The sequence below is a fragment of the Tamandua tetradactyla genome, chromosome 16, assembly GCF_023851605.1.
Source record: "Tamandua tetradactyla isolate mTamTet1 chromosome 16, mTamTet1.pri, whole genome shotgun sequence".
NCBI lineage: Eukaryota > Metazoa > Chordata > Mammalia > Pilosa > Myrmecophagidae > Tamandua > Tamandua tetradactyla.
The window spans coordinates 14,108,949-14,133,371 of NC_135342.1; the positions used below are offsets into that span (position 1 = coordinate 14,108,949).

At 42.5% G+C, this 24,423-nt stretch overlaps 1 protein-coding gene across 5 annotated transcripts in view; it reads left to right on the forward strand.

The window, feature by feature from the left end:
• Positions 1 to 22,234: 22,234 nt before the first annotated feature.
• ZC3H4 (zinc finger CCCH-type containing 4) overlaps positions 22,235 to 24,423 on the forward strand; it is a 47,952-nt gene continuing 45,763 nt past the window's right edge. The window contains exons 1-2 of one of the 5 annotated variants that reach the window (XM_077131344.1): positions 22,844 to 22,933; positions 24,353 to 24,414. In XM_077131344.1, the coding sequence (XP_076987459.1) occupies positions 24,377 to 24,414 (38 nt within the window). In that variant the 5' untranslated portion in view covers positions 22,844 to 22,933; positions 24,353 to 24,376. Of the gene's footprint in view, positions 22,934 to 22,990; positions 23,196 to 23,308; positions 23,957 to 24,352; positions 24,415 to 24,423 lie in introns of those variants that run through there. The other 4 variants (XM_077131343.1, XM_077131345.1, XM_077131342.1 and 1 more) reach the window with 4 other exon arrangements.

Here is a 24,423-nt window from a genome sequence, read left to right on the forward strand (position 1 = left end):
TGGCAAACCTCCAAAAGCTTGGAGGAGGCAAGGAAGGATTCTTCTCTACAGGTTTAAGAGGAAGTTCCGCCCTGCCGACACCTTGCTTTTAGAATTCCAGCCTCTAGAACTGAGTCAATATATTTCTGTTTTTGAAAGCCAACCAGTTTGCAGTACTTTGTTACAGCAGTCCTAGAAAACTAAGAGATATAATAATGGAATATCAATGGCAGGAAGAAAGAAACATCTCCTATAAGCAATGCACCAGCTCATTCAAAACTTTAAATAAGTTGAGCTTACATGAGTGAAATGTTTAGCCAGCATGTAGATCAGTTGTGCACTGATAATAATGTGTCTCTTCTTTTACTTTCCTAGCTGCTAAAATCAAATAGTTAGCTCAGACTCACGGTCTGAGGCTAGGAGAAGTCCCAAAGCATGCGGCGATACTTTCGACCCAAAGTCTGCAGAGTTCTGGGGCTGGCTGCCTGCCTGTCATCCTTGGTCCCTGGCTTTTCTGTACACAATGCAATGCACATGACAAAGCACTGTCTCCACCTGACTCTCACTCTGCCTAGAAAGGACACCAGCAATCTGGGTTAAAACCCAAACTGAAGTAACATCTTGAAGAGATCCTATTTACAATGGGTTCACATCCTCCAGAATGTGGATCAAGGCCAAGGACATGTCCAAACTGGGGTGCACGGTTCAATCCACCACATCACTCAAATGGAAAGTAGGTTGCCAGTACGTTGGGGGGAAAAGGCACTAAAAGTACTTTATGAAAAACAGTGGATGATACAGCTAATTGTTTTTTTTTAATGATTTGTCCTTAAATTAAGGAATTGGTGGAAATATAGAAAAGCCGGTACATTGGAAGCCAAATTGTGTCGCTGGTCATCCACTACACCTTGCAGATGTTGGTCTCACTTACTTTTTGATGATTAATTCTCAGCATCCTCATAAATCTGGCCGCAGGGGAGAGACAGGTTATAGGCAGAATTCTAAGAGGGCCTCCAATATTTCTGCCCCCTCATGAACGCGCCCAGTATAATCCTTTCTCCTTGAATATCCCTTGATTAACTAATACTATATGGCAAAGGTGATGGGAGAGTCACTCACGCAATTATGTTATGTTATGTGATTTTCCACCCTGTCTGGAGAGAAACTCTGCTGCTGCCTTTTGAATGAGCAAAGTTTCATGCTGTGAGAGAACCCCAGGGCTAGGACCTGAGGGTGCTCTCCAGGAACTGAGAGAAATCTGCAGCCCACAGCCAGCCAGAAAAAGGGGACTTCAGTTCTACAAGCCCATAGAACTGAATTCTGACAACAATCCGAATGAGCTTGGAAGAGGACACCAAGCCTTCTTTGGCATCGAGCTCTGGGGAGGCTAAAAGTCATGCTTAGTTCTATTTTCTTTCTTTCTTTCTTTCTTTTTTTGGCATCAGTTTAAATTTATTTTTATTTATTTTTTATTGATATATATCATATATTCACATACCATGTGTACTGGTTTGAAAGGACGTATGTACCCTAGAAAAACCATGTTTTAATCAAAATCCCATTTCATAGAGGCAGAATAATCCCTATTCAATACTGTATGTAATTAGATCATCTCCTTGGAGATGTAACCTAATCAAGAGTGGTCATTAAACTGGGTTAGGGGAGATGCGTCTCCACCCTTATGGGTGGGTCTTGATTAGTTTCTGAAGTCCTATAAAAGAGGAAACATTTTGGAGAATGAGAGATTGGAAGAGAGCAGAGAATGCTGCAGCACCACAAAGCAGAGTGCACAAGCCAGCGACCTTTGGAGATGAAGAAGGAAAACGCCTCCCAGGGAGCTTCTTGAAACAGGAAGCCAGGAGAGGAAGCTAGCAGATGATGCCGTGTTCCCCATGTGCCTTTTCAGCTGAGAGAGAAGCCCTGAATTTCATCGGCCTTCTTGAACCAAGATATTTTTCCCTGGAGAATGCCTTTGATTGGACATTTCTATAGACTTGCTTTAATTGGGACATTTTCTCGGCCTTAGAACTGTAAACTAGCAACTTATTAAATTCCCCTTTTTAACAGCCATCCTGTTCCTGGTATGTTGCATTCCGGCAGCTAGCAAACCAGAACACCATGTAATAATCATCCACAGTGTACAGTCAATGGTTCACAATATCATCATATAGCTGTGCATTTATCATCACAATCGCCTTTTTTTTTTCTTTTTTTGTGAAAAATAACATATATACAAAAAAAGCAATAAATTTCACAGCACAGTGCAACAATTAGTTGTAGAAAGATTTCAGAGTTTGGTATGGGTTACAATTCCACAATATTAGATTTTTACTTCTAGTTGCTCTAAGATACTGGAGACTAAAAGAAATATCAGTATAATGATTCAGCACCCATACTCATTTGTTAAACCCTACCTTCTCTATATAACTCCACCATCTCTGATCTTTCTCCCACTCTTTAGGGGTATTTGGGCTATACCCATACTAACTTTTTCATATTTGAAGGGGCTGTTGATAATATGAGCTAGGGGAATGGGACTATTGATAAGTGCTTAGTTCTTAAAAGAACAAGTGAAATTTTGCGGTGTGGCCTCTTTTGGATGGCCTGTTTAGTAAGGTTGTCAAAATCTAGAGTCTTAGAAAGAAGTTGTTGCTATGGGTGGTCATTCCTGTCCACAGAAAGGCTTGGTAATTCTGAAGCCTAGTCAGGCACCCAAAACTTTTCCAGGGCATTCAGATAACACAGACCAGATTTTTCCAAGCCAGAGGCAGAGAAAAAAACCTTTAAAGCCTGAAGAATAACTGTAGAAGGAAGAAAACAAGAAGAGTAAAACAAGAACCTTGCATTTAACTCAGTGCCAAAGTATTGTCAGTGATCACAGATGACATGTTCTAGTTACTGTGGTCGTGTGACCAAAAAATCCCGAAACTTAGTGGCTTAAAACCAATGATAGGGAGGTGCGATGGTGGCTCAGTGGCAGAATTCTCGCCTGTCATGCCGGAGACCCTGGTTTGCTTCCCGGTGCCTCCCCATATTAAAAATAAAAAAAAAAACAATGACAACATTTATTTTGCTCATGAATCTGCAATTGCAAAATCCGGGCAGGGCTCAGCAGGGTAGGCTCCTTATGTCCCTCTTAGCATCAGCTGCAGCAGCTGGAAAGCTGGGGGCTGGACTCATTGGAGGGTTCACCAGCTATCACGTCCAGCCCGTCCACATGCTGGGAAGGTTCAAAGAGTTGGTGCTGGCACAGCTGGGTCACCTCGGGCATCTTTCTCTATCTCCATGTGTTCTCTCTACCATGTAGACTTCAGAGTAGCCAAACTTCTTGTCACCTAGGATTCCCCGGGCGTGTGTCCCAAGTGAGGGAGCCAGGTGGAAGCTGTATCATCTTTTATAACCTAGTCTTGGAAATCAAGCAATATTACTTTTGCCATACTCCTGGTTCCTCCCAGATTCAAGGGGAGGGAATGCCAACTCTACTTCTCAATGGAGGATTGACAGTGTCACAGGTAAAGAGCGTGTGGAGTGGGAAATATGAGAGATCATATATATAGAAATATATGTGCACATGTGCATATATATATATTTGCACACATTAATTTTTCCCCTCATTGGAAAATTCAGTCTGCCACCCAGGGTAACTAGACTTCACCTTTTCCATAACAGAGAATGCCTTCCACCAAAACAGATGTGTCTCCTACATTCTTCCACACTTTCCGTTGACACTTCCCTTGAGCCAGAGGCCTAAGTGGCCACTGAAGTGGTCCCACTGTGCTGAAGCTGCCATGCAAGGTGGAAGACCAAACCAGCCTCTGAGGACAGACCACATGGGGATGCCCTGAGGCTGCATTTTAAAGACTGCACTTTCATTGTCATATATTTGTAAGTGGATATATACAAGCCAATTAATTAGTCTCTAAATTACTGTACTTAAAAGGTTATTCAGGGTTTTGGGGTTAGAAGACAGGATGACCTACAAGTCAGTTTGGAGTACTGATCAGACTTTGACCTTGGAAAGGTTACTTGACCTTGGCCTCAGCCTCCACATCTTTGAAACAGGAATAATAATGCCTGTCCTTAATTCAGGTGTCTATAAAATGGCTGGTTTATCATGGGTGCCAGAGAGGAACTGTCACTATTATTGTAATTTCTAATCACCATCTCCCAATTTACATGCTCAGCGCCTAGCGTCCCCCCTCCCACGCCATTCCCCACATCAGGATCTATAGTCTACCACTCTTGTCACCTAACTTTATATAACTCGATATATTAGATTTTCTTCTTAAGTTCTTCAATCTATCTGACTGGCAGACCTTTCCAAGTTGTTAAGGTTGACTTGTTAATCTAATAAATTAAATGTGTAAATCTGGCGAGTCTGAAGTTCTCCCAAAATTCCAGAAGTTCTCCCAAAGTAATAAAATTTGCATTATATTAGGAAGGTTGAGACCAAAAATCACAAATATAAACCCAAATGTACAATTCAAATAAGAATCACAAATCTCACCTGGAAACTCTTAAAACTTTCTGGTATATAAAAAGCCAAATACGCACAAATTCCTTAACCTAAAATACTCATTCTAGAGGGTTGAGTTTCTTAAACATTTCTATATTTAGCTCTAAATATCCCCAGGGTTAGATGATACCCACCAAGGAAATAATTACGGCCACCATGGGGAATTCACTAAATACTCCTGATTATCACTGTGGCCGATTGCATTTTGCAAAGATGGCTCTTACCATATTTCCACCTCACATGCTCTTTTTGCAGTGTGACTTAAAAAATACATACATACATACATACATACATATATATATATATATATATATATACATAGCAGTAAAATATATTTATGTTACGTAAAATTTATCATTTGAACCATTTCTAAGTGTACAATTCAGAGGCATCAGGTGAGTACAATGTGACGTTGACACTACTCCCTTTGAGAGATGGGAGTCGACGTCTCTTTCTCTTGAAACTGAGCCGGATTACATGATTATTTTAACCAGAGTATGTGGCAAAGTGACACTGCTTGTCTTCTAGGCCAAGTGAGAAAAGGGGAGTCCATGTCCACTGGATTCATGGAATTATGAGCTGAGCTCTGAGCCGTCAGACAAAGGAGGTTGCTCTAGTTTGCTAGCTGCCAGAATGCAATATACCAGAGGCGGAATGGCTTTTTTAAAGGGGAATTTAATCAGATGCTAGTTTACAGTTCCAAGGCCAAGAAAATGTTCCAATTAAAACAAGTCTATAGAAACATCCAATCTAAGGCATCCAGGGAAAGATACCTTGGTTCAAGAAGGCTGATGAAGTTCAGGGTTTCTCTCTCAAGTGAGAAGGCACATGGTGAACACGGTCAGAGTTTCTCTCTCATCTGGAAGGGCACATGGCGAGCATGGCATCATCTGCTAGCTTCTTCTCCTGGCTTGCTGTTTCATGAAGCTCCCTGGGAGGCCTTTTCCTTCTTCACCTCCAAAGGTTGCTGTCTGGTGGACTCTGCTTCTTGTGGCTACGTAGTTCTCCTCTGCTCTCTCTGAATCTCTCATTCTCCAAAGTGTTTCCTCTTTTATAGGACTTCAGAAAGATTCTTTTTTGAATTCTTTTTTGTTTTTTTATTTTAAAAAAACAAACAATACACTTAGAACCACCAAAAATGGATATTTTAGTTAGTTTAACCATAGGCATATTTAAAGAAAGTGTCCATAGAATCATTGCGAAGCCTGTGTTTGCACAGTAAGTTCCATAAACCAATTTAAAATTAAGGTAACAAGGAAAAAATCTACATATTCAGACAGCAAAGTTCTTAAATTCCAAGTATTAAGAATTAACTTAGATACCATTTGATCAGCTGTCAAAACTGAATGTTTTCAAAATAGCAAAAGTTCTTATAAATATCTGCACTCCTATAGTAAGGACCTATGTTACTAAATATTTTCCTGATTTCAGGAAAATAGGAAGATACAAATATTTTTACCATTAACATATGGAAATCTTAACCACTTAAAATAGATATCTTAGTTAGCTTATCCATAGGTATATTAAAAAAAATCTAAGTAATCATCATAAAGCCTTTGTACAATATGTTTCATAAACCAATTTAAAATTAAGGTAAGGAAGGAAAAAATACGTAATACAGATATCAGAGATACTTAAACTCTAAATATTAAACAGTATCTTAGATACCATTTGATTAACTATCAAAACTGTGTGTGTTCTCAAAATATCAAGTAATAAGTTATTACAAATATCACCTTTGCTATAGTAGTGAGCTATGTTACTAAATATTTACAAATTTTCTCTTTCAGGAATTTATTTTATCTAATATTACTACAAATACCTATAGTTTTTTTTAACCTTTTTTAGCTGTAAAATATAATATGTATATACAAAGGAAAGAAAGAAAAAAGCAACAATTTTCAAAGCACACTTCAACAAGCAACTACAGAACAGTTCCCAGAGTTTGTCATGGGCTACCATGCCCTCAGTTCAGATTTTTCCTGCCAACTGCTCTAAAACACTGGTGGCTTTATCAGAGTCATAATAATGGAATCATACGGTATCTGTCCTTTTGTGTTTGACTTGTTTCACTCAGCATTATATCCTCAAGGTTCATCCATGTTGTCATATGTTTTGGGACATCGTTTTGTCTAAATGCTGAATAACGTTCCATCATATGTATATATCACATTTTGTTTGTCTACTCTTCTGTTGATGGACACCTGGATTGTTTCCATCTTTTGGCAATTGTGAACAGTGCCGCTGTGAACATTGGTGTGCAAATGTCTGTTCGTGTCACTGCCCTCAACTCTTCTGGGTATTTACTGAGTATTGGTATTGCCGGGTCATAGGGCAACTCAATATTTAGTTTTCTGAGGAATCGCTAAACTGATTTCCACAGTGGCTGAATCATTTTACATTTCAACCCTCAGTAAATAAGTGTTCCAATTTCTCTGCCTTCTCTCCAACATTTATACTTTCCTGTTTGTTTAATAGCAGCCATTCTTTTTTTTTTTTTTTTTTAAGAGAGAGGAAGGAAAGGAAGGAAAGACAGAGAGAAGGAAGGAAGGATGGAAGGAAGGAAGGGAGGAAGAAAGGGAAACATCTTTAAACATTTTCTTGTTTTATTGTATTTTGTTTGTTTGTTTGTTTTTTACATGGGCTGGGGCCGGGAATCGAACCGAGGTCCTCCGGCATGGCAGGCAAGCACTTTGCCCGCTGAGCCACCGCGGCCCGCCCAATAGCAGCCATTCTTATAGGTGTGAGGTGATATCTCATTGTATTTCTCTTAAAGCCAATGAAGATGAACAGCTCTTCATGTGCTTTTTAGTCATCTGCATTTGCTCTTCAGAAAAGTGCCTATTCATTTCCTCTGCTCATTTTATAATTGGGTTGTTTGTTCTTTTGTTGATGAGCTGTATAATTCTTTATGTACACAGGATATCAAGCCTTTATCCCATATGTAGTTTCCAAATATTTTCTCCCATTGAGTTGGCTGCCTCCTCACCTTTCTAACGAAGCCCTTTGAGGCACAGAAGCTCTTGATCTTAAGGAGTTCCCATTTGTCTATTTTTTCTTTCACAGCTTATGCTTTATGTGTGAAGTTTAAGAAGCTACCTCCTATTACTAGATCTTAAAGATGTTTAAAGGTGGTAGATTCTTGCCCATCTGCTCAAATGACCGATTCCTGAGACACTGGGGTTTCAAAGAGAGAAAAAGCTTATAGATGGCCCATTGGCTCAAAAATCTGTCTCCCTGAACTGTAGTAACTCTGATAGTTTTATAGCATCAGAAGATGGGCGAGTTTAGGATAATGAGCAGGATGGCCTCAGATGATGTAATTAGAGGTGATCTGATTACTGAGCATGTGCAGATTGTTTATATGCTTAGTTATAGAATGCTTGGAAGAAAATGGTGGCCTTCATATGATGATGGGCGTGATTTTTAGTACTAGAAAGAGGCATAGGTGACTTATAGGTTACAGACTAAACTATTGCACATGTCAGGTGGACCCATTTTGGTTGGATCCAGTCTCAGCTATCAAGATAACTTTGGACTTGGGGTGGGTTAGTTCTGAGCTGACCTCCATTAGTAAACACTAGGGGCTGTCTTTAATGATCACAAGACTCTAAAGTTGAAAATCGGTGCAAATGAAGATTAGTTACAAGGTTTTTACAATCACAGGGGCACAAGATAAAGGCTATACAATCATTATCAGAGATCAAGGCAGATGGATTACAATACAGAGATTTCAGGTATTTCCCTGTGTCTGCAAAAGGGAACATCTACACAATAATTCAGTAATCAAAATCATCCCTTAAATCCCAATTTCTCGGTTACAAGACCGCATGAAGACAGAGAGTTGGCTGCCTTGCCCCTAACTCCCCAATCACTACTCTGCTTCTAGCCACGCGGTCAGCTATTCGAGAAATCTCAGGGCAGAACCAGCCGGCAGAGCCCTTCCCAATTCCTGACCCACAGACACTGTGAGAGATAATATGATCCCTGTTAATTCATGCCTCTCAGTTTTGGGTTAATGTATTTTTTAGCAATAGCTGATCTGCAGTGTTGTCAAAACAGACTCCACAATTTAAAAGGCATGGAGAGCAGTTATTTAGTGGTTAGGCCCCTTGGTTTAAGGATTACATAATTACCCTCCCCCAGGTGACTGCTTACCATTAACCAAGCCACTTAATGCCCAGTGGTTCTCAATCCCACCTGCACATTAGCATCACCTGGGGAGATTTTCTGCTATTACAGTACCAGGCTTCTCCTCCCCCCTCTTCAGAGACTCAGATTAATTGGTGTGAGGTGGAGCTGAGACTTTGGGGTTTTTACAAAATGCTCCCCAGATGATTCTAAAATGCTGTCAGGGTGGAGAACCGAGGAACAAAGATCTCTGAACTGATTCATTCTCATTTAAATTCTTCTCCTAATTCTTTAATCTCTTAGAACTATATTCCTTTTAGGGCCATTTAAAAGATGGCAGATTGAGCTCTAGATAGTTCTCAGGGCTCAGTCCAACCTTTTAATTAAAAAAAATTTTTTTCATGGTGTTAAAAGAACAACTTTTCATGCAATTTAGGATCTCACAGCTTTATCGAGCATTTTATGACTCGGGCAGCATCCTACCCAGAAGGTGAGAAGGGAGTTCCACCGAGGGAGTTAAAAGGGGAAGCTCATATAGGGCTAACAGAATCAAGTGAGGAAACCTGCTGACTGGCTGAAATGACGTTTCACCTAACTTAGGGGTCTTACAAAGTGGGGAGCAGGTATACTTTGATTAGCATGGTCTACTTGTCCATTCTAATAGGCTATTTCTATTGGGCTTATACCAGACAAAGACCATGGATTCTTTTTGCTGGACACATTCAATAACCAATTCCTGAGACAGCAGGTCTTAAAGAGACAAAGAGTGTGTTGCTAGGTGCGTAGTAGGACAGCAGAAGGCCTAGTGGCCCAAAATCTGTCTTCCAGAGTTTAAGGGGTACAAAGTTTTTAAGAATTTTAGCAAGAGGAGATGAGGTCATTTCGAATAGCAAGTTTAAAGCAAAAAAGGGGACAGTGTTACCATTATCATTTCAACAGAAGAACATAAAAGCTGAAAGGAGGGAAGGCAGAGCTATCATTCAATGCTAAAGGTGTAAGCCGAAAGGAAGGGAGACAAGTTATCCTTCAGTAGTGGAGTCTAGCTGATACGATTTACAAATGTCCGGGGCTGACTACAAATTCTTCATTAATCTTAGGGACTTTGCCCTACAAGAAAGTGACCAGAAAAAAGAGTAATGGCTCTTACAGTCATAAAGGCACAAGATAAGGGCTTTTACCATCACTTCAGAAACCAGGGTAGCTGAATTAAACTTTAGGGATTTCAGGTATTCCCCTCTGTCTACTCCAGTATCCCAGAAAGCAAAAAGGAATATGATTCAGTAATCAAAATCATCCCTTAAATTCTAATTTCTCAGCTACAGGTCCAAACTGATTTATCAATAGGAGTTGCTTATCTGCAACTCAGTAAGGTGTGTTCCATTTTCTCAGAAAGCCTCTGTAGGTCCATCCTTTTTGTCTTCAGGCAAAGCCTTCTAGGGAAAGGGTCCCTCCAGAACAACACCCAATACAGATAGCCTTTTTAAATTACTTAACAGCCTGTAACTTGGTCCTACCCTCTGGTGGGGGGGGGGGCATTCTGACAATACTTATCAAAATTATTGCTGCCGATAGCATTTCATCCGGCAGTCACAATTCTGGGAATTTAGTCTGCAGATGTAATGGCAGTCCAGTTAAGTGACCTACGTAGAAGGCTATTATTCCCTGCAACTTTTTTTCCTTTTTTTTGTGCATGGGCAGGCACCGGGAATCGAACCCAGGTCTCCAGCATGGCAGGTGAGAACTCTGCCATTGAGCCACTATGGCCCACCCTGCAGCTTTTTAATAGTAAAATAATGGAACCAGTCTAATTGGTCACCAATAGAGAGCTGGAAATTAAATTATAATATAGTTGCACAACGAAATACTTCTCAGCACTCAAAGAAAATGAGGAAATGTTTCATGCATTCACAAGGATGATATAATAAGTAAAAAGTGCAAAACACACAGTAGTGCTTTGCTATAATATCATTAAAGTACCAGGTATGATACCAATCAAACGCCGGGTTCTGTGCCCAGGGCGCATTAACAGCCAATCTATGACATGGGGGTTTCAAAGGATGAAAGAGTTTATCACTATGAGAAGCAAGGCCAACAGATATGGCCTATGAGCATAAATTCTGTTTGTTCTCTTTCGAAGGAGTTCAGGGTTTTTATAGTCTTTAACAAGGGGAGGTAGAGTTGTTATCATTACAATAACAAAGTATAAATAACTATAGTACCATGCAAAGAGGTGGAAATAAGCTAGAACTAAGCTAAAATAACCATTACAATAGCAAGTATAAATACTGTTTGCAGCTGTTAGTTCTGAGCTGACTCTATTTCCTTCATTAATAAACATTAGAGGATTGTCTTTGTGATCAGAAGACTCTAAAGTTGTAAAACAGGATGAGGGGGTACAAGGGAGGCCAGCCAGCAGGTTTTAACAATCACAAGATAAAGGTTATATAGTTATATAATCATTATCAAAGATTGAGGTATCTGGGTTACACTTTCAGTAATTTCCTTGTGGCTATTCTACTTTTTACTAGAAACAAGAAAAAGGCATCTCTATAAAATGGTTCAGTCATCCTAATTATTTGTTAATTTTTAATTTTTCAGTTACAGGTATATATATATGCATACGTTTCTTTATATATGAAATATCTCTGGGAGGATGGCCAAGAACCTGGTACCCATGGTCGCCTTTGGGTTCAGGAAATGTGTGACTGGGATACAGGGTTGAGAGGGAGGCATTTCACTATGGACTTTCTCACTTTAGAAATTTGAATTAAGTGACCATATTATCTATCAACAAATTTTAAGAAAGAAAAGTAAATATGTGCTTGGCTTTCAACTATATGTCCAAAAAAGATTGGTAAGTATGTTTGTAGCAGCATTATTCATGATAGCCAAAACGCAGAGAGAACCCAAATGTCCATCAACAGATAGATGATAAAGAAAATATGGTATAACCATATAGGGGAGTGTTATTCAGTTGTAAAAAGGAGTGAAGTATTGATACGTGTTACAATATGGGTGAACTTCGAAAACATTATAAGTGAAAGGAACCAGACACAAAAGGTCACATGTTTATGATTCCATTTATATCAAACATCCAGATTAGAAAAATCCGAAGACATAGAAAGTAGGTCAGTGGTTGCCAGGGGATGGGGGCAAATGGGGAGTGACTGGTTAATGGATACAGGTTTCTTTTTGGAGGGATGAAAATGTTTTGGAACTAGATAAAGGTTACGGCCTACAACATTGTGAATGTACTAAATGCCACTGAACTGTACACTTTAAAAGGGTGAATTGTATGTTATGTGCATTTTACCTCGATTACAAAAAAAAAAAGGCAAGTAGATTACTTTTGCCTGGGTAATTTTGGTTCCTGCCTCTTGTCCTTTTTTAATATGCATCTAGACTAATGTAGCTGACTCCAGAAGAGAGTCCAATGACAACCTAGACCAAAGGTAAGTTTAGACCTTGAGACCCCACTAATGGTACTGATAATTTTTTTTGTGAACAGTCGAGAAATAGCTCAGCTTTCTTGGACACTGTGCCAGTTTGAGAGTATTATGTACCCTAGAAAAACCATGTTTCAATCTTGATTCAATCTTGTGGGAGCAATCGTTTGTTTTCGTCTTGATTCGATACTGTACATTGGAAACTTTTTATTAGATGGTCTCCACAATTGGGTGTGAATTTTTGATTAGATGGAGATGTGACTCCTTCCATTCAGGGTGGGTCTTCATTAGTTTATTGGAATCCTTTAAAAGAGGAAACATTTTGGAGAGAGTCAGAAATGACAGAAGCCTCAGAGCCGACAGAGAGAGCAGATGTAGATGCTTAGAGAATAGCTGCTTTGGAGAACAGAGACATGAATGTTTGGAGATGCTTGGAGCCCAGCAGATGTTATCATGAGATGTGAAGCAAGCCAGAACCTGGAGAGAGGCAAGGGAAGCCAAGAGATGAAATCCAGCCCCAGAGAAATAAAGTGAGGAACCCCCACAGGAATAGAGGCTGAAAGCAACAGAGCCCAGGAGCAAAGGACCAGCAGATGCCAGCCACGTGACTATCCAGCTAGCAGAGGCATTGCAGATGCATTGAGATTTCCTTGAATTAAGGTATGTTTTCCTCGATGCCTTAGTCTGGACATTTTATAGGCTTAGATCTGTAAACGTGTAACTTATTAAATTCCCCTATTGTAAAAGCCGTTCCATTTCTGGTATATCACATTACAGCAGCTTGCAAACTAACACAGAGACTCAGTCTGTGGGTTGGTATTAGTTTCTATTTCCAGCCATTGGTATGTGCCAAGCCCTAACTGGAGTGGAAAAAACTAGTATCTTCACCTCTGCTCTTTCGTTAGGAATGCACTCTGGATCAGGCAGAATTAATTTGGCTGTATGTGACAGAGCTGTCAATTGAATGACATTTCAAGCAATGGTGATGCTTAATTATCTGTATCAGTTAGCTGCTGCTTCAAAACGCTCTGTAACAAACCACTCCAAAATTGTAGTCCTCCTTTTCCTATATGCAATCTTCTTTTCTTCCTTTACTCTTCACTCTCCTCTCCTTTTCTTTAAGAAATATTTATTGGTTATATTTGTCATCCCATGAGGTATCCATGACTGGCTATGAGGCTGGGGCTGAGGAGAGCCTGTCAACGTGAAGATATGGGTTATATACATGGCAAGGAGGAAACAAATAAATATATCAAGGATCACAGAAGTCAGATATCTCAACATCAGAGATGATACAGATATGGAAAAAAATGAAGGCTGGAATGAACCCTGTGGTTTTGGATGGAATTAGAGGTAAGGTTATGAATGCATGTTTTAAAATATATAATAACAGGTGTAGACATAGCTATAGATGTATAAGTGTTCCATACACACACATGCACACACAGAGATACATATATATGGAGAGAATGACAACTCTGGGATTTGATTAAAAACAATCTAGCAGGGTTGGGGGGGCAGTCAGTGGGTAAAACCCAAGAAGAAATGGGCTTGGCTATGAGTTTATAATTGCCAAAACTGAGCAATGGATGCATATGGATTCATTTTACTATTCTATTTTTGTATGTGTTCCAAATTTTACCTTTTTTTTAATCCTTACTTTAAACTTCTGAATCCAAAGCTACCCCACCATGGTGTCCTACTTTCCAATCTCAGGAAAAGAAATGCCAATTGCAGGATCAAATAATTTCGTTGAGCAGTAAAGATGTGTAGCAGTCATGGAATGACCTGGCAGCAGAGGGCTGTATCAAGTATCTTTTGGATAAGCCTCTGGAAATAATAACTTCTGCGGAGTTGTCTTATATTATTAAATTGAAATGGACGTGGACTATAGAAAAAGAAAAAAAACAGGAACCCAGCTGTTTTAAAAAGCTAAAATAGGTCTTTGGCATGAAATGTTTTATTAGTTAATATATCAACTTTGAAAGAGCCATGACATGTAGCAATTTGTAATTGGTTAGGGAGTGACACAAGTTATTATTTGTGAGCATGCAGTAACTCTTGTAAAATTATTGCTTTCTTTCTTTGTAAAAAAGAGCCCCCAAAATGAAACTGTTTATATAAATTTTCTCCTGTACTTCTAGAGTCATTAAAGGTCTAAAGGGTCCCCTGGTCCTCCTCCAATATACTCTTCTATATTTGCGGGGGGGAGGTGATGGAAATTAATGTAATGGTATGTTCTCAAACTTGAGAGTTTACATCTTATAAGTGCCCAAAAATCTACTCTGGCTTTGTTGTGCACACAATTCCAAAAGAACTGGAAGAGCTCAGCATTACAGCTTTATATAACTTAGTATATATAGTCCTTTCCATGATTTAAAATACCATGAACTTCATTCATTGTCATCATTTATCATTGAAGATATATTGCAGGATGTCTCAGCATCCCTGGTCTCTGTCCTCCAGATGCCAATAACAACCCCCTCACCATTGTGACAACCACGAAAAGACCCACAAATTTCCAAAACACCCCCAAAGGAGGAATACTTCTCCCATGAGTACCAGCTGACACCCAAAAGACATGCTCATTAATGTCATCTGATGAATTCCAAAGTGCCCTCTAGGGGGTGACATCAGCCCCTTGAGAGTCAGTGGTGGACCAATGACTCAACACAGCCTGGGCATCATTATCCCCCACCTCCCTTAAATGCAGGGTCCCGCGAGCACATGAGAAGGAGGAAGTAGCTGTTCGGCTGAGAGTCAGTAGGATGCACCTCAAACTCCTCTTCCATGAGGGGTCTTCTTTCTTTCCCAGGTTGTCTCTTGAGGTTGGATGGAGCCAGCATGGAAGACTGCTGATTTTCCTCCACACTTGGTGTGAACACCTCCTCATCCAGTGTGCAAAGAACCTGCTCTAGAGTCACCCCAGGAACTAGAAAAAAAGATCCTTCACCAGAAGAACAGGAAGAGAGAGACACCGTGGAAGTCTTGGTCAACCATCTCACGGACCTCAGAGAGGTCCAATCTCAGAAAAATCTAGGGACCACACAGCCCGGGGATGTTCATGGGGCGGGGAGGAGGGGAGTCCTGGGGAGGGGAATATTGGGATATTTTTCAAAAATGAAGAGCAAATTATTGAAACTAGCCTCCCTCCTTCAAGAAAAAGCCACAATGTTAAATGGACCTCTTGGGATTTTTTTTATTATGTTTGGGAGAGCTGCTGTAATTTAGCAACAAAGAAAGGCTGCAGGGGCCCAGTGCAACAGAAATTTCTCTAGCTGGTTGAAAATGTAGGCAAGCCACCCTGCCATTTGGATTTTATAAGCCAACAGATCCAGGGGTTCTCAAAATGTGTATGGCAAATAGGGATGGCGATACACTGTATTTGTCATTCTACGGTGGGCATTTAGATAGTTTCAAGTTAGAGGCTACTTCAAATAGTGAACAGTCGTGCTTATGCCTTTTGGTGATTCTATGAACCCAATTTCAGTTGGGTATTACTTTAAGAGGGACTGCTCGAATCATAGTGTAGGCATATGATTAGCTGTAGGAGATATTGCCAAACCATTCTCCAAAGTGATCATGCCCAGTTATAGTCCCACTGGTCACACAGGAGAGTTCCATCAGTAACACCTGGTTTAGTCACACAGTAGAATATACTGTACAGAAATGAGAATGAATGGACCACAGCTTCACACAACACAACGGATGAATCATCAAAAGTATTGAGTGACAGAAGCCACACACAAGAGTACTCTTCTAAATTCCAAGCTCTAAAGAGGCAAAATTAATCTATACCATTAAAAGTTAGAACAGCGGTTACCCTGGCTGGAGGCAGTGACCAGAAGGGGACAAGAGGAGCCCTCTGGGTGTCTCCTAATGTTCTGTTTCTTGATCTTGAGCTGGTTCCACGGTGTGGTCACTTTGTGTAGGTCATTGAGCAGTATACCTATGCTTATATACTTATCTGAGTGCATGCTATTCTTTGATAAAATAGTGAAAGAAAATAAAAATAGGATAGTGTACAGACTTCTGGTAGACCTCCATAGGAAGTTTAGACCCTGGGGTTTTGTAGCAAAGCCATGATCTTTCTGGCAAGCAAGTCCTCTTATTCTGAGGATTGGTTCTTGGCTTTTTAGTGAGTCCTATGTAGAATGAATGACTGACACAGAATCCCAGGTGATGGTGCATTATCTGATGCACTAATTGATAAACTAGGCAGGCTCAGCAGCACTCCATCATCACGTGGAAATGGTGTATATGGGGTTGCACTCAAGCGTGGATGAGTTAGGTCCCTCACAAACCCAGTATCCCTTTTCCCAGCCGCTGGTGTCAGGTAGATTACACTGGACACTTTCCAGATGGGTCATGGGTCAACAGTTTGCCTTCATTGGACTAATCATTTGTTGAGAACTAGTGTCTCCCTGCTCCAGCCTCAACTCTCACCTGTCCTATTCCAGTTGGCATTATCATCCATGGATTTACTGTTATCGAAGTACAAATTTTTAAAAGTTTAAAACATCATGCTCACATAAATACATAGTGAGTAGCCATTGGAAATTTTATTTCGCTCATTAATGAGGGAACCAGCAGGAAGAGAAGAATAGTTCAAGGGATGATATGACAAACTGATCAGTACAGACAGTGGACAAAAGAATGCTGGAATTAGATTGCCAAATTAGATCCAGATCTGCTCACTGTCTTTCAGGGCTAGACTTTCTGCCAGATAGAAATCATTTATCTGGCAATCTTCTACAAGTAACCATCTAACTTTACAGAGTCTGGGCTGTAATCAATACTACATTGTAAGTCAGGGAAAGGAATGTCTCCCTTGAATATCAATAGCCCTGGTAGACAATGTTACATGATGTTCTAGAATGATATTGAAAGAGCGTGTAGAAATCTTCTTGCCTATGGAAACCACTGGTCTTTTCATGTTCCCTATCAGCCAGAAGCAACTGGTCTTCTAGAACTGCGGAATGACTTATTGAAGCCTCAGGGATTGTACCAGCTGGAAAGCACATCCTAAGAGAAAAGATGCTGCTGCCAACCAGTGTTTTGTTTGTTTGTTTGTTTGCTTTTGTGTGTTTATTGCTGAGTTGCAAGATTTTACTTTATATACTTTGGATACTAACCCCCTACAAGATATACATAAGATTCCTAACATTTTCTCCCATTGAATAGGTTGTCTTTTACTTTCATGATAAAGGCCTCAGATGCACAAAAGTTTTCAGTTTTGATGAGGTCCCATCCATTTTTTGTTTTATTTTTTTATTTTTGCTTTCTTCTTATCCATTCATTTTTGTCCCCTCTCTGCTTTGGTTTGGGGGCAAGGTCCAAGAAATCACTGCCCAATACAAGGTCCTGAAGGCATCTCCCCATACCCTCTTCTGGGACTTCCACAGCTTTAGGTCCTTGATCCATTTTGAGTTGTTTTCTGTATATGGTGGGAGGAAGGGTCCACCCCCACTCCCCTGTATAAGGACATACAGTTTTCCTAACACCACTTGTTGAAGAGACTACGCTTTCCCAATTGAGTGGACTTGGCATCACTGTCAAAAATCAGTTGGTCATGAATGTGAGGGTTAATTTCTGAACTTTCAATTCAATTCTATGATCCACATGTCTGTCCTTGTGTCATTACCATGATGCTCTGATTACTGTGGCTTTGTAACAAGTTTTAAGATTGGGAAGCATGAGTCCTCTGACCTTGTTCCTTTACCTCAAGATGGCTTTGGCTATTTGCGGCTGTGCTGGTTTGAAAGGAAGTATACCCCCTAGAAAAGCCATGTTTTAATCAAAATCCCATTTCATAAGGGTAGAATAATCCCTATTCATTACTGTATGTTTGAAACTGTAATCAGATCATCTTCCTGGATGATGTAATTTAGTCAAGAGTGGTTGTTAAACTGCATTAGGTGACGACATGTCTCCACCCATTTGGGTGGGTCTTGATTGGTTTATTGGAGTCCTATAAAAGAGGAAACATTTTGGAGAATGGGAGATTTGGAGAGAGCAGAGAATGCTGCAGCACTACAAAGCAGAGAGTCCACAAGCCAGTGACCTTTGGAGATGAAGGAAAACACCTCCTGGGGAGCTTCATGAACCCAGAAGCCAGAAGAGAAAGCTAGCAGATGACACCGTATTCGCCATGTGTTCTTCCAGATGAGAGAGAAACTCTGACTGTGTTTGCCATGTTCCTTTCCACTTGCGAAAGAAACTGTGAACTTCATCGGCCTTCTTGAACCAAGGTATCTTTCCCTGGATGCCTTAGATTGGACATTTCTATAGACTTGTTTGAATTGGGACATTTTCTCGGCCTTAGAACTGTAAACTAGCAATTTATTAAATTCCCCTTTTTAAATGTCATTCTGTTTCTGGTATTTTGCATTCCGGTAGCTAGCAAACTAGAACAGGGACCCTTTACCCTTCCATTTAAATCCAATGATTGGCTTTTCCATCTCTGCAAAGAAGGCTGCTGGAATTTCTGGGATTGCGTTGAATCTGCCAATCGCTTTGTGTAGAATCAACAGTTTAATAATATCTAGTCTTCCAATCCGTGAACACAGAATGTCCATCCATTTATTTACATCTTCTTTGATCTCTTCCAGCAATATTCTGTAATCCTCTACTTCCTTGGTTAGATTGATCCCTAGACATTTTTAGTTGCTATTGCAAATGGAATTTTCTTCCCAATCTCTTCTCCAGATTGTTCACTACCAGTGTACAGAAACACCATTGATTTTTGCATGTTGATCCCGGGCCCCACCACTTTGCTGAATTTGTTCATTAGTTCAGTAGCTTTGTTGTGGATTTTTCTGTATAGAAGAACACGTCATCCGCAAATAGGGAAATCTCCACCTCTTCCTTTCCAATTTTAACGTCGTTCACATTTTTCTTTTGCCTAATTGCTGTAGATGGAACTTCCAGTACAATGCTGAACAGTGGTGACAGTGGGCACCCTTGTCCTGCTCCTGATCTTATAGGAAAACCTTTCAGTCTTTCACCATTGAGTACATTAGCTGTGAGTCCTTCATTACGTGCCCTTTGTCATGTTTAGGAAGTTTCCCTCCATTCCCAGTCACCAGTGTTGTTTCTTCCATAACTAGACAACATGGGGTCCAGAAAACAAGGTGTGGAGGTGGGAATGGCACATTTCACAGTCATACATAATGACCCATTTGTAATATTTTTCCTTTCCATCCCCACAACCTTTCACTAGCTCTTGGCGTGTTAAAGAAAACCTTTTGGACAATCTAGTTATGACCACGTGAGAACATTTTACTACAAACTTCCATGCAAGGGAAAAAGGTCTTTTGTAGGCCAACTGAAGGATTCACTCCCTTTTTTTAAATAGAGAAGTTGTTGGTTTACAGAAAAATAACATATAAAATAGAGTTCCCATACACAACCGTATTATTAACACTTTGCATTAGTGTGGTACATTGTTACAATTCATGAAAGAACATTTTTATAATTGCAGTATTAGCTATAATCCATTGTTTACATAGCGGTTCACTATATTTTACAATTCTACATTTTTTTCCTTCTCTCTCTCTTTCTTTTTTTTAAGGACTCACTCTTGGCAGGCACATTTTGTAGGAAAAGGGATAATTATCCGTGGACTGGAGATTAGATGCAGAAAGACAGGCTGGTTTAAAAACATGCGATTCTTGACTGGCTTTCAGCAGATTGTCAAATGGGTGGGCCACGAGTTTCCCAGGACAAGTTTTAACCTATAAAAGTTAATTAGAAAATGGCTAAAACATGTTATCAGGAAGGATCATTTGTTTTCTGAAGGAGGCTGTAAAATACAGCCTTCAAAAGCTTTTTGTGACCCTGACCAGTTCTGGAACTTTTTTTTTTAATAAAAAAAATATAAAGTCAGATCACTAACCCAGTGAGTCACCTGGTCACTTCTGTCATACAGTCTCTAGTTAGCACTCATCACACAGATTTTCTCAGTTCCTGGAATCCGAGTGCTCTTAGCCTTGTCAGGACCTGAAAGATGGTATTTCCACTGCCTGGAACCTTCTCATCCTCCTCAAATCCTCAGATTTTTCTCTGGGATATTATTATTATTATTAATCAACAAGTATGATTTAGATCTCAATTTTGTGCACCAGTAATTTGGTCATTTATTTTTATTTTTAAAAATATTACCCCTTTCCTGGTAACCTCTAATCTGTTTTCCATCTCTGTGAATTTGCTATTTCTAGTTCTCTGGTATAAGTGATATTATACAATTTTTGTCCTTTCGCATCCGGCTGATTTCACTGAGCATAATTTTTTTCAAGTTTGTTCCATCTCATAAGTTCATTTCTTCTTATGGCCAAATAATAGTCCATTGTGTAATATCACATTTTGTTTATCTGTTCACTTGTTGAATGACATAATGCTACTTTGAACGTTGGTGTATATGTATCTGTTTGCTGTCCTGTTTTCACTCTCTTTGGGTAGAGACCTAGAAGAGGGATTGTGCCTCAAATGGTAATTCTGTATTTAACTTTTTGAAGGATTGACATACTGCTTTTCACAGTGGCTTATCAGTGTTTCAGCTTCCATCACAGGGCATGGTAGTAAATAGAAGGAGCTCATAAAAGCGTTAAATAGCCCTGGATACATTTTATCTACCTATCAACAGATGAGTAAAACATATAGAATAAAGATGAATAATAGGGGGAGCAAATGTTAAAATAAATTTAGAGCGAAATGCTGGTGATCGGGGAGGCGGACGGGTGGGGGGTATGGTATGTATGAATTTTTTTCTGTTTTCTTTTCATTTCTTTTTCTGAATAGACGCAAATGTTCCAAGAAATGATCATGATGAACAATATGCAACTATGTGATGATATTGTGAATTACTGATTATATCTGTAGAACGGAATGATCAAAAATTAAGAATGTTTGCGTTTGGTGTTTTTTGGTATTCAAAAAAAAATTAAAAATTAATTAAAAAAATAGCCCTGGATGCAAACGAGGGGTGAGGGTGCTGAAAAAAATTTGCTGGAGGCAATGGAATGCCAGCTCTGATGAAAGATATTGCTGTTCTCCTTTTGGCTTATCCTATGACCTTGAGCCACTTCCTTGAACATGAAGTTTCCCTCTCTGCATCTATACAACCGGAATAAAAGCAGCTTCTCTAAAGACGTTTGTAAGGGTCAAAAGATTTCACATTCGTACATCGTTTAAACTCCGGGTCTTGGCTGCAACATTGTGTTTTTACTGAGTGCCTTCCCAGAGCCAGGAAGGGGGTTCCTAAATTCCCCCAATTCACTCCCACCCTTCGCGCCTCCGCAGGCTGACGTCACCTCCCAGCCCCGACGCCCCACCCCTCTCCGGAAACCTTCATCTCCTCCCTAGGGTTATTTTTCTCTCTGAAGCCTGAACTTCTTCCCTCCCATTCTCCCCAGGATTCCTCAAAGACTTTCTTTACTTATTTCACCGTCCCTGCCGCTTGGCTTTTTTTTTTTTTTTAAGAAAACAAACAATACATTTAGAACCACCAAAAATGGATATCTTAGCTTAACTATAGGCATACTTAAATATCCTCAGGGCCTTTGTTTTTGGATGGATGGTCCCGGAATCAAACCCACGTCTCCCGTAGGGAAGGTGACCATTCTACCACTTAACCACGCATGTAACCAAGGTATTTTTAAATAAAGTATCCATATAATCATTGTAAGTTTCTCAAACAGGCTCATTGTGCTTTAATCACTTTCTTTCCAATCAGCCTCTTTTCGGCTGTTTCCGCCTCTTACCACGCCACCCAAAACCGCATTCGGCACCTTCCGGATCCTCTCAGTTCTACCGTCTTCCCCTCCCCCCACCCCAGTCCCGGCCCACTTCGATCATTTCCGGCTCCCTCAGCTTTGCCATCTTACGCCCCCTCCCCCCACCCGGCTCGCATCGTTCTCTTCGGCTCTATCCGGCTCCCTTCCGCTTCACGGTCCTCACCCGCCCAGGCCACCTTCGGTTCTTTCTGGCTCTCCGCCCCGTGTCCCGCCAACTTCCTTCGGCTTTTTCCGCCTTCCCCACTTCTTCGGGTCTTTCCGCCACCCTTCGGGAGCGCGGCCTCTGCCCCAATCCTCCACGTGACGCGGCCTCCGCCTCCACCGCCCAGTTCCCCCTCCCACCTGGCCACTGCTTTCGCCTTTGCCTCTCGGCTCGTCCCGGCCGGGCCGCCATTTTGTGTGAATTTCTGACTGCGGCGGGGGCCTGGCAGCTGGGGCATCTAGGGCGGGCAGACAGACAGTCGGCCCGTCTCCGCGGCCCATTTTCTCTCTCCCTGAAATCCTTCCCCCCTCCTCGCTCGCTCTCCTCTCCCCGCAGCCCCCTCGCTTGCTCCACCGCGCGCGGCCCGAGCTAATTACACCCAACCACCCATCAGTGTCCGTGTCCCCTGGGTCTCTCACCCCCGGGCCGCGGGTGTGAGTGTGTGTGTGCGCGGGGGCTCTCGCCCCGATGAGGGCCCAGCGCCCGTGAGCGAGTGACCGCAGGGGCGGGCTGCGGAGAAAGCAGGCGGCGAGCAGCCCGCCGAGGCCTAGGCCGCGCGGCCTACGGGGAGGTCGGTGTAGAGGTGATTCCGAAACCAAAAAAATATATACCCATTCCCATCAGGAGCCCTCAGAGCTGAAGTGTGCCCCTCCCGCCACGCCCAAGCAGTCCTTTTTCGTGCATTAACCACCCCCCCAAAAGGAACTATGGAGTCCGCGCCCGGGACCCCCCCGCCGTCATCAGAGTCGCCGCCGCCGCCATCGCCGCCGCCGCCATCAACGCCTTCGCCTCCTCCGTGTTCCCCCGACGCCCGCCCGGCCACCCCGCACCTCCTCCACCACCGCCTCCCGCTCCCTGACGACAGGTCAGGCCCCCGGCCGAGCCGGGGCAGCGTCCCCGGGGGGAGGAAGAGGAGGAGGAGGAAGGGGGGCGGCCGCCATGTTGGGCCGGGTCGCGGAGGAGGAGGAGGAGGAGGAGGAAGGGCGGGGTCGGTGGGTGTCTCTCGCTCGCTCGCTCTTTCTCGCTTGCTTTCTCTCCCGGCCTCATGCGTTTCCCCCCCCTCGCGGCGCTCGCCCGCTCTCCCTCGCTCTTGCTCTGTCTTTTTTGGGCGCCATGCTGAGGGGAAGGTGAGGAGGCGCCCCCGGGCCCCCCGCGCCCGCCCTGGGGAGGGGGCGCTGGGGGGGGCTGCGGAGGCCCACGGGGGTCCTGGCTGCCCCTGCGCCCGGCGCTGGCAGCCACGGGCCTGTCTGTCCGTAGCCTGGCTTCGGCGAAGGGACTGGGGGAGGGGCTCCCGGACCCTTTTTTGGGGGAATCTCGAACAACAGAACAGTCCCGCGTTTATGGGTTTGGAGTTGGGGTACTCCCAGCCCCCGGCAGTATCCTTTCTCCTGGGGGAGGTGTGCCCTGCCCTACTTGGAGAGGTGCCCTAGTTTATTTAGGCAGAAAGTGGGGGTTTGCTCAGTCCTTCCTCCATCCTTTTAATGGGGGGTGGTCTTTTGGATGGGGTCCTTTCTTACCCCCCCCTTTTTTATGGCGGGAGGTGTTTCCTAATTATTCCCTTGGGGCCAAGATTGGGATCCCCCATCCCTTTTGATGGAAGCTCCTTCCTCCTTTTTTGGGGTGTGGGGAGGAGACCCTTCCCCATGTTTTCCTTAGGGGAAGAGGTACTCTCGCTTTCAGTAGGTAGGTGACGTGGGGAAGGGTCCCCAGCCTTTTTGGTGTAGTAGGTGAGTGAGGTTTGGTTTCTCATCCTTAGAGGGGAGGGGACGGTAGTGCTAGCTTTCTTGAGAGGTTCTTCCCCCATTTCGGGTAAAATGGGGCGCCATCCTTTCCGGAAAGAGGAGGTTTCCTTTGCAGGGGGTGAAAGGGTGCGCCCCCTTCCCCTTTAGTAAGTGCGAAATGGGCTCCCCCCACGCCCTTTTCTGGTGGGTTGATAATGGGGCCAGCCCGGCGCGTTTTAGGGCAAGGTTGGGGCCTCCCGTTTTCCCTGCTCGAACAGAAGGGGATGGGGTGCAGGGATCGCCTAGCTTTCCCTACTGGGGCAGGGGCGGCACGGGACGTATGAGAATGGAAGGAGGGTTCCAGCCGGCAGGAAAGCCAGTCTTAGAGTGGGGACGGGGAGGGGAAGGGAACGCGCTGGACAGATGGCTGCCCCGTCGCATCCCTGGCTGGGGAGCTGCCGAGGACCCCATCTAGTCGCGGGTCCCAGGCAAGGCTTCCCGGCCAGGCACAGCGGCCCCTTTCTCCCCACTCCCACCTCCCCTTTTCCCTTTCTCCTTCACAGACCATATTTTGCCTTTTAAAAGAAATGCCACCCACATTCAGAGACACAAGTGCAGCAGTTTGGTGAGCTTT